At 45.7% G+C, this 16,912-nt stretch overlaps 2 protein-coding genes across 5 annotated transcripts; one reads left to right on the top strand and one right to left on the bottom strand.

The window, feature by feature from the left end:
• Window positions 1–820: 820 nt before the first annotated feature.
• Window positions 821–9,127, bottom strand: CRYZ (crystallin zeta). Of its 4 annotated transcripts, none has more exons than XM_041469429.1 (9): window positions 9,024–9,127; window positions 8,159–8,286; window positions 7,669–7,821; window positions 6,283–6,446; window positions 5,629–5,731; window positions 4,317–4,466; window positions 3,812–3,913; window positions 3,567–3,662; window positions 821–3,314 (listed from the first exon to the last, which is right to left on the bottom strand). In XM_041469429.1, the coding sequence occupies exons 2-9, from the start codon at window positions 8,267–8,269 to the stop codon at window positions 3,153–3,155; spliced, it is 1,041 nt and encodes a 346-aa protein (XP_041325363.1). In that variant the 5' UTR covers window positions 8,270–8,286; window positions 9,024–9,127; the 3' UTR covers window positions 821–3,152. The 4 variants fall into 4 exon arrangements, with proteins under 4 accessions (XP_041325363.1, XP_041325362.1, XP_041325360.1 ...); XM_041469428.1 differs by having other exon boundaries at window positions 5,629–5,680; XM_041469426.1 differs by having other exon boundaries at window positions 8,159–8,283; window positions 9,024–9,089.
• Window positions 9,128–9,144: 17 nt separating this feature from the next.
• On the top strand, window positions 9,145–14,945 carry TYW3 (tRNA-yW synthesizing protein 3 homolog). The gene is made up of 6 exons (XM_041469430.1): window positions 9,145–9,303; window positions 9,478–9,558; window positions 10,286–10,384; window positions 11,182–11,253; window positions 11,520–11,653; window positions 11,841–14,945. The coding sequence occupies exons 1-6, from the start codon at window positions 9,145–9,147 to the stop codon at window positions 12,043–12,045; spliced, it is 750 nt and encodes a 249-aa protein (XP_041325364.1). The 3' UTR covers window positions 12,046–14,945.
• Window positions 14,946–16,912: the final 1,967 nt, after the last annotated feature.

Below are 16,912 nucleotides of genomic sequence, written 5' to 3'. Positions count from 1 at the left end.
AATTCCACCATCTCTGCGACCCTCTGCTGGACCCCCCTCCAGCAGCTTCTTGTCTGCCTGGTAGTGAGGAGCCCGGAACCGGCCACAAGACTCCAGCTGGGTGGGGCTGGCGTGGGGCTGCGGGACACCGGCAGGAGAGGGGAAGGAAAAAGAAGAAACAGAAAGGAAAGATGGAAAAAGGAAAATGAAGGAAAAGGGGGGGAGGGGGGAAGGGTGTGGGAATATAAGAAGAAAAGAAAAGAAAAAAAGTTTGTAAGTGAAAGTTTATAAGTGTGGAGAAGGCATTTTCATACAACACAGATCCAGGAATGTAAAATATATGATGAGGTGACAGGATGCACTTCCAATATTAATCCTGGTTTCCATCTCTCAATACAGATGACAGGAAGCACCGAAGTGTGCATTGGCAACAGACACCTGATTTACTGAAATAAAGGAGACACAACCACCCTTCCATGCTCATTTTTCCCCTCTTCCTGCAGTTGTTGAGAGTCCCATTGAAGTACAAACTCACAAGGTAATGCTTCCAGGGGCCAGAGTGACTGATGTGAGCAAAGATCCCTGCAGTGAGGAACAGCAGGGACAGCCATGCCTCCTGATGCATCTGTTCCAAAATGTTAAGGCTTCACCATCCTCAAATTTTCTGTGGCATGATCCACCCAAACTCAATATTGATCTGCCTTCTGTAAAGGGAGCAATTATTGACATCAATATTCTCTTGATATTTATCTTCCCAACTCTGTAATTAAAGCCTCAGACTAACTTATTGTATCATCCTGCAGACAGGAAGAAGTCAGGAACAGACACAGGACAATTACAATAGAGAGGCAATTACACTTTTAATGACTAGAAAATGTAAGCAGCATTTATTTGGGGCACAATAAGATTAACCAAGAGCAGCTGCTTTTCAGAACAATTCCACTCTTTTATGCTTTACAAACACACAGAACAGCAGTTTCCAGAGCCTGGTGGTGTACACAACTCCCCACGTTGAACCCCAGACCTCTCCTGCAGATGCCAAGGTCAGCACAAACTGAGCCTGCTCAACCCTTCCAAGCACCTTTGGCAGCACCAAGCAGGCTGCGACTGGGAACCACTGCCTCCAAAATCCCATCCAGTCAAATCACAAGATTCTCAGCAAACTGAGAGACTTATTCCACCAAATTCAGTGATCTGTGGCCACCACTCTCTTCCTCATCCTTTTCTGCACTGCCAAGGGGCAGCATGTCCCAAAAAGAGAGCGAAACCAAGGACTCTCCAGGATGGCACTCTCTAGATTGGTAGCTTGCACAAATCAGACATACCTGAGCCCTTCCTCATTAGCTCTAGTCACACTACTTCTTCCAAAATTAAAAAAATTCCTTCCATTTATACAATACCTTGGAAACTGACAGAAGAATAAACATTATATGATATTCCCAACAAGTCAGCCCCAGTCCTGCTGTGCCATTCTGCCAGGTCACCTGGCAGAGAGCAGCGATAATGTGGTATCACAGAACGGCTCTGACACCTTCTGGTGACAAACTCCACTACACCAATGGCCCTTGGGACAACAACCACGAGCACAGACCAGAGACTTGCTCTCAATTTCTCCTCTAAACACCATCCACGATGCAGTGGCAGCACTAAGCAAGGAAGGAGCCACTGCAAACCATCAGCCTCTCATTCATGTCATGGACCCCTACTAAATTACAACCGAATTAAAAATAATTTAATATTTGAACACGGAATATAGAGGAAAGGTATATGCTTTTATATGCACATCATCTCCACAATCATATCTGTCATTACTCTTAACCTCTGTTTAATACTTTGATATCAAGAGGTGCTTTACTTTCTCTAACAGTTGTCAAGAGGAATAGCAGGTTCCCAACATGACACCACTGCTCAGGCTGCATTCTGCCTCAGACAACAGGAACAGTCAGCACCTCTCACGTGGATAATCAGCTGAGACACTGGCTACACACATCACTTACACCAGGTGAATCACTTGAATCTTCACATAAAAAAACACAGCTCCCTACTCCCGTGGGAAGTGCTACAAACAAGGAAACCAGCTTCACTGCCCTGGGGCAGCCTGGAGGGAAGAAGGGCCCCGCTGCACCTTGGCAGACATTCCCACTGCTGAGCTGGCCTCACCCCTCTCTCCCCAAGCAGCTTTCTGAAACCACTCACTCTAACACTAAATTGAAATCATTAACTCCAGAAGCATCCCACCATCTTTCCTGGCAACACCATCTGTTGTGCAATGGATTTAAGGTGTATGAGAACAAGACACAATTAAATGGCCCTGCTGTCATGACAAAGTGACCCCACACAGACATCTGCACACAAGCCCTGGTGCTGGGGCTGTGCCCTGCCCACTTCAGTGGATGGAGCTCAGGAATTCCACAGGAACTCTCTGTGCCACCAAGCCATGCAGCCAGGGATCCAGGAGACTTTAATAAAGCTCATAGGAAGAACTGAAATCCTCACAATCAGCCATTCACCATCCAGGAATCAGCTGCTTTGGCCATGATCATCATTTCCAAGGAGGCAAATCCCAGCATGCAGCTCCAGAGTGACAGTCCCTATGGATGAGCCAGGATACTGTCACCTCAGAGGCACAGACAAGTAGAACTGCCTCGGCACCAAACAGTTCATGTTTCAGAGATTCTGCCCATCTTTTGACCTGGAAAGTAAACTATTTTGTCAGCAAAAGCTTTTATTTCAAGTAAATTATGTGACAGAATTTGAGAAATTTGAGTAAAAATTTTGTGGTTAAAAGAATTTACAGTTCTAATTAACACGCACAGTGAGTTATTTATTTTTGTGAATCTGTAAAAAGCATCTTCATTCTGTGTTACCTGCAGTGGCCTCACTCTGCCCTCACATGGTCCATGATACCAAACCCTACCATTCCCTGCAGCACAAAGCGTGCCAGCAGAGAAAATTTATTATTTCCACATCAATCAAAACAGCTACCAAAATTACTTTACAGTAAATGTAACTGTGCTCATTACAAAAGGAAAATGTTAACTAATTCATCTAAGTGAGCATTTTCTGCTGCTGTCAAACATGATCAAAGCTGTGTTTATAACATACATTCGGTGAACCATGTAAGCAAAGGTGCAGCTAGAACAGCTACAAAAAAAATGAGGAAAGGTGCTCCTTTACAGAAGGAGCACCATCTTCCCTCGGGCACCACTGCTACAAATAATGTCTTCATGAGCCTTGGCTACTTTCTCCAGGGGATATTCCAAGCCCACAACAGGTTTCAGCCAGCCAGCTTCTATGCCATCAAGGACTGCTGTGGCACATTCACGCCTTTCCTCCTGCATGTAACAAACAGTGTTTATGACAAGGTCTTTGCAGTTCAAAATAGTATTTGGCAATTTATGCAAGAATTAAATTCCACAACCAGAAAATATTTTATGATATTCTGAGAGTGAATCAAAACATAAAGGAATGAACTAAGTTTGTTACAGTGAGATTATTCTTTCATTCCTTCAAATAATTTTAACTGTAAATAAAGGGGTGCTGGAACAAGCCAATAAAGCATACTTAAAAACAGAAATGCTTCTCACCTCGGTTGCAAGAAACAGACTCACTCCAATTATGCTGGACTCCTTGCTCATTGTGTCTCTTGGGTTTATCTCGATGCGTCCCCTGCAGCCCACAACCTGCCCAAAGGAGTCCAAAGCATCGAGTCAGAGCTGTTCAGTGTGATGCTGAATGCACAAAATCAGTGACACAAGCACCCACCATCACCTCCCTGCTCTGGGACACGAACACCCACTGTCACCCTCCTGCCCAGGACACAAACACTCACCATGACCCTCCCTGCGCAGGACAGCAGCTGCAAGTCAGCATCCAGGTTGACATTAGAGAGCATTTCTATGATGATATCGACTCCTCCCGGCCCTGTGCATGCCTGTACAGGACACAGGATGTTATTTTAGTGCTTGGTATTTATTTTAAACACTACATTTATTTTAAACACTACAGAAAGTATCCACTTTACAGCTCATTGTTTAAATTTTCAATACAGCCTTTGTACTGCAGCTGATAGCTAATGAGCTGAACTGTAGCACATTTTGCTGTGCTTTTGGTGTGATCCCACACTAGAATTTGCTGAATGTAAGAAGTTCTAAATGCCACTGCTTGTGAGGAAAGCTCAGCTCTTCCAGCATGAGAAAGTTTTCCTTGTGTAGAAATGAAAAAGGCAGTGCACTATTGATCCTACATAAATCTAATTCAAAGTCTTCCGCAAACAACTTTTCTCACTTTGTTAAGAACAACACAACCTGCATTCCTGGGTCCAGACACAGGCCTACCTTAATTCTCTCAGTGTAATTCGGGTCTCTGTGATTAAAGGCTTGGTGAGCACCGTTTCTCAGGATCACATTCATGCCCTCCTCAGTTCCTGCTGTACCCAAAACCTTCAAACCACAAGCTCTGGCAATCTGACATGCTGCTAGTCCCACCTGAGGGGAGAAAAAAAAACAAAAGAGAAAATTATTTTACCTCTTTCTTAGAATTTTAGATAGTCTACCAGCAACTTGGAACTTCCCCATTTAAAAAGTTATTGTGGTAAAGTGGTTTTTTGGCCAATAATTTGGATCTTAAAGACAGCCAAATACTCTTTAAAAAAGAAAAGACATTTACCGAGGCATAGTAAATTTTTGAGGGTTTTTAATAGCTATCAGCATTTGACACACATCAGTGTAGAATGCTGAGTATCTGTCAAACCTGGGCCCTATATTTTTGATACAAATCCAAGGAAATTCTTCTCTTCACAGAATCACCTGCTATTAATACCAGCACTATACACTGCAAAGAAAATCTGCAGGCACAGATTTTATTAGCACTACTTCTTTAGAAAGTGAATTCTCAGTGTCTCCTACCAGCCTTGCACTCCAGTAAGAATAGAAGCACTACATTTCATTTATGAAAATTTAAAAAAATACTTATGATGCTAAATGCCATTCTAGTATCTCAGAATAAGATATGAATTCATCTTTTTGTTGTCTAACAAATAATTAAGGAAACTTGGCCTGTTCACAGCAGCTGTTTGGTGCATCACCAGAAAGTGAGCAAGTGCAGAGTGTGGGAGACAAACTAAAATGTTGAGTCATAGAGATCTAAAATAAGGTTGCCCTGAAAACCCAAAGAAAACTAGAAGTGCAATTTCATGTAGTATTCAATCACAGGTTTATATATTCCAGTACCTCTCCTTGTGCAGCCAGCTGTTGGCTCATGGGTAAAAACATGAGAATGTAAACAGAAATGCACAGTCACCCTGCACCAGTGACTTATTCTCAGAGGACTGAGAACAATTTGTACATATTGGAAAACCAGAGCTTTCTGCTATCAGCAATAAAACTTCCAGGCCAACTAGCACCTGCAACAAACACCTGTTCAGCGTGTGACCCTCTGACTGGGGAACTCACACCAGCACTCGTGCAGTCTCACACGTAGTGGGAATAACAGGGTTTTCCTAAGGAAGTGTATCCTAGAGTATATGGAATAAAAACCTAACCTGCTGATCTATTGATACAAATATGAGCATAACTCACACCCCAGGAAGAAGCAGATGCAAGGACAGAGAGCAGTGCTCTGTACCACTTGCCTCTGTGGAACACTTACCCCGCCGCTAGCACCATGGACCAGCACGCTTTCCCCGGCTTTGGCACAGCCTCTGAGTGAAGAACACAGGAAATGTTGGCACTGGGATTGCAGCACACACTGCCTGAGCATGGGCTGACACCACACCTCATTGTTCACACAGCATTGCTTCCAGTTTGTTACAATTATATTCCAGTTTATGGCTAAACAGATATCTTAAGCCTTTTTGGGAGAACAAGGAGGCAAAATAAATCCTGTGACTGATGACTTGAAGCAACATGCAGCCAGTGAGAGCCTGGCACTGAGCCTCAGTCCAGGACTTTGGCCTGCCACAGGAAAGCAATGGCTCTGCTCCACAGCACCTGTCTGCTTGCTGAGGAAATTAGAACTATTGCTCTTTTCTTCCCCAGCCAAAATACCAGTGAGCACTGAAAGGGAGTCACATATTTTATTCTATGAAGCCTTTCCAGGTAGGTTCTATCAAGAAAAAAAGACTTAACAGGAAAACACAGTCACAAGCTTCTAGATCACAATTATCTGACAATTGCATCAGTGCAATGTTTTTAAACATTTCCCTCTCACCAACCTCCCCCTTTTAAAGGGCAGTGAAAATACGAACTTCGGTATTGTAAATACCAAAGATTAAAGTGCACAAACAGGGATTTTGTGCCTTACTTCTGGAAAAGGGCCCGGTAGGCAGTGAAGTAGGGCACCCCGATCGCTGCTCCCTGCCTGAAGTCCAGTTTGTCTGGCAAAGGAAAGACTCTGTTGGCTGCAGCAACTGCATACTCTGCATATCCTCCAGAAAGTGTTTCAAGGGTGAAAACTCTGTCACCTTTCTAGAATGGAGGGAGGGAACACACAGAAATCAATCATTTCCCTTATTTTTCCTTAATAAACATTAAGATGAAATTTACAGAGGTTTAGGCTATTGCTAAAACCTCTTCTATCAAAAATAACCAGTTACATTTGTCAAAGAAATTTTTAAAAATTCTGATACATACTATCAATGCAACATGAACTGTATAATTTCTTATACTTGAATCTAAGTATCATAATTATAACCCCACCCTGCAGTGTAACACACAAACCTGCCTCATTAATATGAACCTTCATGAACTTTGACTGAAGTCAGGAATTCCATCCACAGATTACAAATGCAAAACCTCAAAAGCTTTTACAAACACAAAAGAAACATTTCTAAATTATTTAAATGTGGAAATATGTATCCTCTTAATATACCCTAAGACATCTCTCTCTCATTCAAGCCAATCACAACTGTCAGAGGAAGCAAAAAGTCACACAGAGCAGATACAGCAAGCTGTTGATAAGAAAATATGAACAAAGATGATTCTTCTCTCTTGATAACCCTAGCTCTCAGACCTCCCAAAATTGTTACATAAATTCCAAATCAGGAAATTCCAGCCCAATTTTACCTACAATTTTGATTTTGGTTTGGGACCAAATGTCTAATGACTTAAATGGGAGAACCAATTAAAAAACTAAATTGACGTCATAGATATCTTTTAGCAAATTGATATTTGCCTTCTCCTGTCCCAAGACTTTTCCACTGAGAAATCCAAGTAAAATTACTAGACAGGAGTAATACAGTATTTGAACAATTTCAGCAACAAATAACAGAATTTATGGAGCTTTATAAGTAAGCAATTTCCACTTCTCAAATACTTTACAGAAAAATTTTCAGTTCTGCCTGAAATTACTACCCCCAGCAAGAAGCATCCATTCTCAACCTTTTCTGCAATGCCATAAAAATAGCTCCAGACCCCAACTTTTGCACACCAGATATCACTGCTTTAAGCAGACAGAGTGCAGTGCCTCTCCTGAGACCTCTGAACTTCAGGAGGGCACAGCATTCCTCACAGTCCCACCAGCAGGCTGGTTTGCCAGTGGGATCCCACTGTGTGCTTTTACCAGTCCGTGAAGGGGCTTCCCCCCTTGAAGAGATTACGTGATTATAAGCCATGAAACCAGGTGCAGCAGCACAGCAATCAGCCAGAGGACCCATTAAACAATAGTGAATTATACCCAGTGTGTAAATACCTTGAACGCCGTCACGTGTTCCCCAACACTTTCAATCACCCCAGCCACATCCGAGCCAGGAGTGTAGGGTAAAGCTGGTTTCCTGGCATAAGTCCCAGAACGAATATATGTATCAACAGGATTTACCCCACAGGCATGGACTTTAATTAATACCTAAAAGAAAAGACACTTCTTAAGCAATAACTAAAAAGATTTAGTTCTTCAATTCACAGCATGGTGTTGTAGCAGTTGTACTGAATTCTCAAACAGCCTCTGTAACAACCCAGCGTCAAAGCGAAGCTAATTTCAGGGATATCTGGACGTGGAATATATAGCCCACCGCAGAGTAAAGAGCCCACTTTTGTTAAGCATGGTATCTCAAGCAGTGTGCACACACTGACAAAACTCACGTACTCCAGGTGTCGGGTTCTGGGCCGTGTCTCTCATTCTGTCCTGCAGGCACTTGTTAACATTCATTACCACTATTTTCCTTCACAGAGCTCACATATACCTGGTTTTCTTTTGGAACAGGAACTAACACATCTGACTGCAGTTTAAGCACTTCAGGGCCACCAAATTCAAACACTCGGACCGCTCTCATCGCACTCCTGGTGGTTGCCATGGCGGCCAGAGGATCTGCTAAAAGAAACAGTGAGAGCCCTGGCGGCTGTTCAGGTGGCGGCGATGGCCTGCGGACACGGCCTGGACACGGCACACAGCGCGGGGCCGAAGTGCGGATCGATCCTGCGATAAGGGACCGGGGCAGAGGCGGGCAGGGCCCCGAGCAGCCCCGGGCCTCCCCGCTGGGAGCACCTTCCGGGATGCTGCGGGATGCTGCGCGGGGAGGGCGGGAAGCGCGGCCCGGGCTGCGGGGCACCGCCGGCCGAGGGGGCGCAGGGCCGGGCCCGGCCGGAGCGCCCCGTGACCCGCTCTCACCGCCAGGCCCCGCCACAAACACACCTGTGCAGTCAGGCCCCGCCCACAAACACACCTGTGTGGTCAGGCCCCGCCCACAAACACACCTGCGCCGCCAGGCCCCGCCACAAACACACCTGTGCAGTCAGGCCCCGCCCACAAACACACCTGTGCAGTCAGGCCCCGCCCACAAACACGCCTCTGTCGTCAGACCCCGCCCACAAACACTCCTCCGCCGGCAGGCCCCGCCCTTTCCACCGCCTCGCGATCACGCCGTGCCCCGGAAGCGCTCCTTGCGGTCAGGCCCCGCCCCTTCGAGCCGCCCCCGTGTAGCCGTTGCCCCCGTGTAGCCCGGCCGTGCCGCCGTGGCTGTGGAGCCTCGCACGGGTGGTGCAGAGCCGCTGCCTTCCCGGCCCGTCCCGCTGGCGGAGCGCCCGGGAGCCCCCGTGCCCACCGCCTACCTGCGGAGCGCCGCTGCCCCGCGGCGGAGCGCGGACGGGGGCGGGGCCGTTCCACTGCCGGTCCCGCCCCGGCTCGGCCGCGCGCCGAGGTTTGTCCGGCGTGGGACGCCGTCCCCCCGCGATGGCGGCGTTCGCGCGGCGCAAGGCGCAGCGGCTCGCGCAGTCCGACCCCAGCCGGAAGCGCGCGCTGGACGCGCGGGCCGCGGAGCTCGTGCGGCTCCTGAACGCGCGCGAGCGCTTCTGCACCACGAGCTCGTGCGACGGCAGGGTGATCGTGACGGTGGGTGAGGGATGGGACAGGCAGGGTGATCGTGGCGGTGGGTCTGGTCGCAGTGTGAATGGGCTCTTGCTTTGAGGGGATGCTTCTTTATTTCCAAGGACCGTTTTTGTAGCAGCACGAGATTAAACCTCACCGAGCTGCCAAGCCATTTTAATGGTTTCTGTCCATCACTAGGACACAGATGGCACGGGGATCCAGAAGAAGAACTGCACGTGGCTCCTGGTAACGCATGACCCATGTGCCAAAGGCGATCTGGTACGGGCACAGTGAGATACAGCCTTTGTATTTATTCATGGAAATGCTCCTGGTGTCATGGAAAACACGTCATGTCAAAGGGCTTTTATTTCTGCTACTGCGATTAATTGATACCCTACTCTCAAAATTAAATTTTCCTTGGATGTGTTGCTTAGTAAATTCTTCAGACCCATTTAAAGAGAATGCTTTTAAATTCAGTGTCAAATTCTCTGCATAGTTACAAAGGCAGCTAATATTCCAGAAACTTATATAATTCCTTGCTGTCAGGAGTCATATTTAAAACACTTGAATTAAAAAATCTCTTGAGCCCAGCTTGCTGGGCTAGCAGACAGACACCTGAAAGTGGTGTAACAGGAAATCTCTTATACTGCATTGTTAATTTAGTATCATTAAATACCCCAAAATTAAAAACATTTATAGTAGGAGGTTTTTCATTTTTAGTATGCTTTCAAAATAATCTACTCGTTGCATAAATTGCTTTGTCCCACAAAAGAGGCAGTTGCAAGATCAGCATTTTCTCACTCAATTCATAGTTCACTTTACCATACATATACATTCTCACACATGCACAGAAGTGTCCTCCAGAATATTTGTTTTCGTTAGTATTCGTTCCAGCAAAGCAAAACTTGATAAAATTTCAGGCCATGGAGGATGCAGTAGGGTGTTGTTAACTCTTACGAGAGGAAGTGCTCTGACTTTTATATAAATATTTTGGTGTATTTTCCAGATGACGGCACTCAAGAAAGCCACTGGTGATGTTGTGTTCAAGTTTGAACCGTTTGTTCTTCACGTGCTGTGTCGGGAGCTGCAGGATGCACAGCTGCTGGTAAAGCCACGTCAAGTACAATGTGGCATTGTTCTGTTACATTCTTGCCTGCAAAAATAAAAGTATTGGCTCCTCGGTAAGCAGTTGCACTTAGAAACAGTCCCAGGTGCGCTGTGTGTTTAATAATCAGGGTAGTAAAGTAAGCTGAAGAAAAAACACAGCTTTAAACTTGGTGAGAGTTTTACCGTACTGAGAAAGAAAAAAGACTCACCTGCAATTCAGCCTTCGAGCCGAAGCAGACTGCTGCATGAAGCACTACCTGAGGGACCTGGGCTGCTCTCCCTGCCTGAAAGGGCTGGATTTTAGATGGTGCTTTGCTACCAGCCAGGCCATTTGGCTCCATTTTCAGTGCATTGAATGATGCCTTTGCCTTCTGCTTTTGCAGTATGACTGCGGAGAGCAATGTGTGCCATGCTGGGCTGGTTTTGGCGTTAGTGCAGAAGGGCTGAGGGGCTCGTGTAGAGTGCAGCTGCACTGTCGTTGTCAAAGGGTGGCACAACTGTCTGTGAAGTTCCAGCTCATTGGGATAAAATAGTTCAGTGCCTAGAGAGACGTAACATGCCTTGTGCATTGATGGATTCAGTCAGGATCCACCGTGGGCCTCTGAAAAACACCCTCCATTTGTGGGTTTGATCTTAAAAAGTATTTTAATGTAACTATTTTTGAATAAGTCTGGGTAGATTATTTGAATACGTTTTTTGCAAAATTGAGATTGTACGCTGCATTGCAACACGTCCATAAATATTTTTTGCTGTGAAGGTGTACAAGACCTGCTTAAGCATTTATTTTTTCTGCAGCATTCGGTGGCTATTGACTCTGGATTCAGGAACTCTGGTATTACAGTTGGCAGAGGAGGAAAAATTACAATGGTAAGGACTCTGGCACTGTAAGGGATGTAATGAAGTCATATTGTTACGTTAACCTTTATTTTTGTACCAGCCAAGACCTGACTGGTGCTTAAGAGCTGTCACAGGGCATGCTATAGCAAAGAAATAGCTTGCTGCTTTAGGTGACAGCAACCTAAATAATCATATGGTTAAGCAGGTTTTTTACTATAATGAACTCCCTACATTATTTAAATAACCTTCGTAAACTAAAAAACTTTATTCCAGGTAAATCATGTGTGTGTTTTCAGGCTGTGCGGAGCACTCACTGCTTAGAAGTTCCATTGAGCCACAAAGGGAGATTGATGGTCTCTGAAGAATATATTGAATTTCTGGTACATGTAGCCAATCAGAAAATGGAAGAGAACATAAGGAGGATTGACAGGTTTGTAAAAATACACCAGTTCTGTTCATGACATCTAATTTTTCTTCAGTATTAAGTAAAATGTTAGTAACCACTTTTCTCCCCTTGCATGTTTTGATTACATTCTAAAAGCATTAGTTTCTCAGAGTAATTTGCAGATCCTGAGCAAATCTATAAAAACAGTAACTACAGACTTGTTTCTGTCTAGATTCCACAAAGGCTTGGAGCTGGCTCTGGAAGCTGCTGTCCCTGCAGAAACCTTGTTTCCCAAGGGGCCAGAGAAGAGCCACTCTGTGTATGTGCACAGAAGAAAGAGACGGACTGCTCGGGAGCAGGCTGATCCCAGCAGAGAGCTGGAGCCCCAGGATGATACTGAAAGCAGCCTTGGTCTGTTTGCTGAAATCATGATATAGACTAAGACATTTGAAAGCAAATGGTGAACTGAAAAAGTTATTTTAATGCTCTTTTTAAGATATTTATATACTCCTGTGCTCCAAGTAGTAATACTCTCATGGACATTGACCAGAAAAAAGGTAATTAACAGAATAGTGAGCAGGTGTAGCTACAGGACACAGAGAACAAAAGCCGTAGAATGTTTTGTGAGTTTTTAAAGTGTACTGTTGAATTCACAAAGTGGTACTCCATCAGTTGTCCCAGAAACAACTGGTTTGCTGCAGATTTTCACTGTGTTCTCTGTGGCAGCACTTCACTTCCAACTTGTTGGGTTTTGCAGAGCCAGCCAGCTCTGCAGTTTTCTCCTTCAGGAAGGGGAAGACAGGCAATGAAGACTGAAGACCATCCACTTGTGAGACAGCCAGTACATGTGGTGGAAATTCCACAGAAACCTTCCAAAGCAGCGCTGTGTGCACCGGTCTGAGACCTCATGTGCGTTTGGACGGACTGGTTAAAGTATGACTCAACCCAGGGGCATAGTTTCTAACAGTGCTGAGCTGCTGGCCAGGAGCTGTGTGAACAAAACTGGAGTCCCACAGCCCATGGGGCAGCAGGCAGGTGGTGGGAGCAGCCCACAGTGGGGCAAAAAACAGCAGCTCCTCAGGTGTGGGGATGTGGCTTCTGCCACAGGTGTTACTGCAGCATTGTTGGGATGCGGGCTTGTGTCAGACCTTTGCAGTCACCATTTTCCACAGACCTTCCTCTCCTCTCTGAGGGTCAGCTGCCTGTCTGGGCTGAGCTCAAACCCCAGGGCTTCCATCAACAAAAAGCAACATCTGCCTCCATGCAGAGGGTCCTCCCCAGCCTGCTGCCTTTGCAAAGCCCTGGGAACCCCTGTTGCCATTCCCACTGCTGGGAGTCCCACTATTCCTGCAGATCCCTCTTCACCACCTGGGGGGCATGCCTTGCACACTGAGGAGGTAGTTGTTGCTTGTGGATTTCAGGGAGTTTGTTCAGAATAGTCTGAACCCTCCTCTGCATGTGACATTTCTTAAAATGTCTGGCACTGGTCCTTTGGACACGGCTCAAGGGACTGACAACACCAGCACCAAGCACAAGCAGTGCCCACAGGCCCTGTAACAGCCCAAACCCTCACCCTGTGTAACAGCACTACAGTATTTACATTCTGAGAAATACAGTTTGTCAGAAACTATTACCGCATTCCTCTGAAAAATGATAAAAAATTCAGGAAGACTTTCTGGCATCTTGACACAAAAATGTTACCCTAAGTGCATTTATTTCCATCGTCGCCAATGATTGAAGAATGTTGGGGATCTCGTACTAAAACTAAACAAGACCCTACAACAAGAAAATAAACAGAGAAGGATCAGGGAAACGTTACTTCAGTATGTAGAACAATTTTTGCAACTTTTTTCTGGTTTTTTTTTTTTTTTGGTACACCATCCAAGGTTGCAGAGGGTGATACTGAGGAGGTTTCACCACCCTGACACTGTTCTGGGACCAGCAACACTTTCCTTCATGCACCACTGCCCTTAGACCTTGTCCCGTGCTCACCCAAGTTCTACCAGCTCATTTTGAGGTTAATTTTATCAGGCTGTGTTTTATTTCCAGCTGCTGTATGCGATTGTGCTGGGCTGTCAGTGTGCAGGGCACAGGCAGCAACTGGGAAGAGCATCCAGAGGCAGCTGGAGGCAGCACCCTTGAAAGGGGGATTCTGGGGGTTGTGGCTGCAGGAAAATTCACCCACAAGCAACAGGACTCCTAAAACTATCAAATCTTCATAATTTGTAAGTGTGCTTAGCCACTTAATTAATCTAAAACGTATTTTTATACTTGCTCTCACTGTGTTAAATTTCTTAAAATTACAATTTCACGCCCTGTGCACTCAGTTATTTCAGGGGAGGCAAATGGGTTCCTTCATTCCAGGAGCTGATTGTCATTTCTCACCCCATAGCATTTCACATCCACACCAGGAAACTACTCAAATCAGCGCCGCAGCATTCCCTGTGGCTGTGCCGCAGCTTCCGAGCCGGTTGTGCTCCCCAGCACATCCATGCACTTGGGCACAAAGTCACTTGACCCAGTCGCTGGGGTAATTCTGTGCATGTAAATCACAGATGTCAGAGCACAAGTGTTCGCTTGAAACAACTTCCTCTGAAATTCAGATACTTAAAATGGTTTACAAGAGCATGGCAGTAACAGCTGCAGAACGCAGTGAAATCAGTGTTTTCACATGGGTTAAATGTCTCCAGACCAGGGTGGCTTTGCATCTCTCAGCTTCCACTCCTGCAGGGCTTCACTTGAATTTAACCAAGTCTCAATTTAATCAGTCTCAAGTTTTTTTTTAATTTATCATATTAAATGTATCATGCACTGGAGGCTTAGCAGCTCTTCAGTAGTTTTGGTTACTGAAAATACACAATTACTTTGTAATATCTTGTGAATTTGATTTTACATAGTTGGATATTATGGGAAATGTTTTACTTCTGATCTACCCATTGTTGAAAGTACTTCAGGGGAATATGCTTGGTGTTTTGTGATAGAACTTTCAAAAAGGTGTGTCTTTAAAAAATTTGTGTCTTTAAAAATTATATAAATACCTACATTTCCTGAGCTGCTAACTTCATTTCTTCACACCAGGAGAAAATGAAGCTGGTAAGAATTGCTGTCAAATATGCTGTGCTGGCAGTGGTGTGACAGCAGGCAGCTACCTGGGATAAAGGTCAGAGAATTCTCAGCTTTTTTTTTTTTTTCTTAAATCAGAGAATGACACCCAAATTCCTTGTAGAGATTACATGAAAGATCTTGTTCCACTTTCTGGATGCAGTTTATTTATGGTACCTGAGCAGATACACTATTTTGGTCAATTTTGTACTTGAGGGGAAAAGCTTGTTTTCATTTTCTGCAGGATCCTGAGAAAAGAGAAATATTTTTCTCAAAATCAGGTTTTAGAGTTGTAATCGTGATTTTTGTGGGGTAGTTCTGACAGCTCTGATTGTTGGGTGCTTGGCCTAGCTGGCAGAGGACACCCGCTCTGCCCCATCCCGCACCGCCCGGCTCTGCCTCATTCCCAACCGCCCGGCTCTGCCCCATCCCGCATCCCCCGGCTCTGCCCCATCCCGCACCGCCCGGCTCTGCTCCATCCCGCATCCCCCGGCCCTGCCCCATCCCGCATCCCCCGGCTCTGCCCCATCCCGCACCGCCCGGCTCTGCTCCACTCCGCATCCCCCGGCTCTGCCCCAGCCCGGACCGGGCGGTGAGCGCGATGCTGCGCGGGCAGAACCCGATGCTGGGCTCGTCCCCTCGGGGCTCAGCTGGCACCCTCCCTCTGTCTCGGGGATTCGGGCGGAGGTGGAAGGTGCCGGCAGGAGCAGCACTAACGGCGGGTGAGAATTCATTCATACAGGCACTGGAGTTCCTCCGTGTGAACAGAACAGGATTTGTCGTTTCTCTAAATAAGGACCTAGTAAGTTCTTTTTAATCGTATTTTAACGCTGCACAGGGAGCGTAGCTCTCCGCGCCTGCCCTGGTCCGCCAGTTCCTCCTTGCCTTCATGTCCCGGTGGGTGCCTGGCGGCGGCGGCGGGACCGGGGGGATCGGGAGCCGGCGCCGGGTCCGGGCCCAGCGCGGGCACCGAACGAGCGCTGAGCCCCCGCAGCCGCCGGTCCCGCTCCCGCGCCGGGGAGCCCGGGGCCGGTGAGCTCGCCCGGCGTCCGGGAGAAATTAGCCCTTGTGCCTCTCCGCGCTCACGCTCCGGCTGGTAGCAGAAGCCATTTAAACTCCCGAAATACCGAACAGCTGACAAGGAAAAACCTGTTTTCCTTGGGATGATCTGCAAATATCCACTAATGGAGATATAAATGGTCCCATCACCTCCCAACTGCTCGTCCCCGATAGATTCGGCATCCATGTTACACGGGCAGCACTGCTCTTTTATAAACTGCTAATTTAAATATTTTTGCATAATATGGCTAGCAAAAATCAAGGAATATTTACAAGGGAAAAGCACACAGAGTTTATACATAGAATCCACTTTTTTTTTCTGTTATTTTGCATCTCTTGATGCCTTATTTCAGAGTTTTCTTCAATTGCACTTAGCCTGAGACTTGTTTTGTTTTCTCTCACTTGAAACGCCTTGAAAATACTGCAGAGAGAATGATGGGAAAGCTAAATCTGCCAGGATTTTACTTAGAGCTCTGTGCAGGGTGTATTGTTTTTGCTGTAACATTTTTACCTCATAGTGACATACAGGATCCAGGGACACACCAGTTTTGGAAAATACGCAGGAATGCTGTGGGTAGTTCTATATGAGACCAGAATTTATCCCAAAATGTACAATATTAAAAATTACCATTTTTCCTTCATTCCTATTACCCAGATATGACAGTTCCAATTCAAGAATGTGTTTTCACATCCATAGCACTCTGGGGTAGTATTAAATGAACTCTGTTTAATAAAACACATTTCAAGTTGCTATTTTGATTGAAGCATTATACTTCTTGTCTTGCTATAAGTAGTTCAGATTTCACTGGGTCATTGAAAATTTTTGAATCAGTCTCTTTTCAAATCATATTTAAAATACAGACATAAATAACTGTGACACAGATCCCTTCACAGCACAACCCAGGAGTAAGGGACTCAGTGCTGCACAGCCGGTGCTGCAGTTACCTCCCAAGAGAGGAAAGAAAATTTTGTCATTCTCTGAACACACTGATCGTACCTTTCATAAAACATCTCACATTCATCCAGGGAGACAATAGCATCCATTTTGTCCTTGAATCATTGAAATAAGAGGTATTTTGATCACAAAGGTCTGCTATTATCAAAACACCATCATGATTACCACAGGATTAGAATAAATAACCC

The sequence above is a fragment of the Pyrgilauda ruficollis genome, unplaced genomic scaffold, assembly GCF_017590135.1.
Source record: "Pyrgilauda ruficollis isolate IOZ18807 unplaced genomic scaffold, ASM1759013v1 scaffold233, whole genome shotgun sequence".
In the NCBI taxonomy this organism is placed as follows: domain Eukaryota; kingdom Metazoa; phylum Chordata; class Aves; order Passeriformes; family Passeridae; genus Pyrgilauda; species Pyrgilauda ruficollis.
Note: the sequence above shows the minus strand (reverse complement) of the source record. Positions and strands in the feature narration are given on the sequence as shown.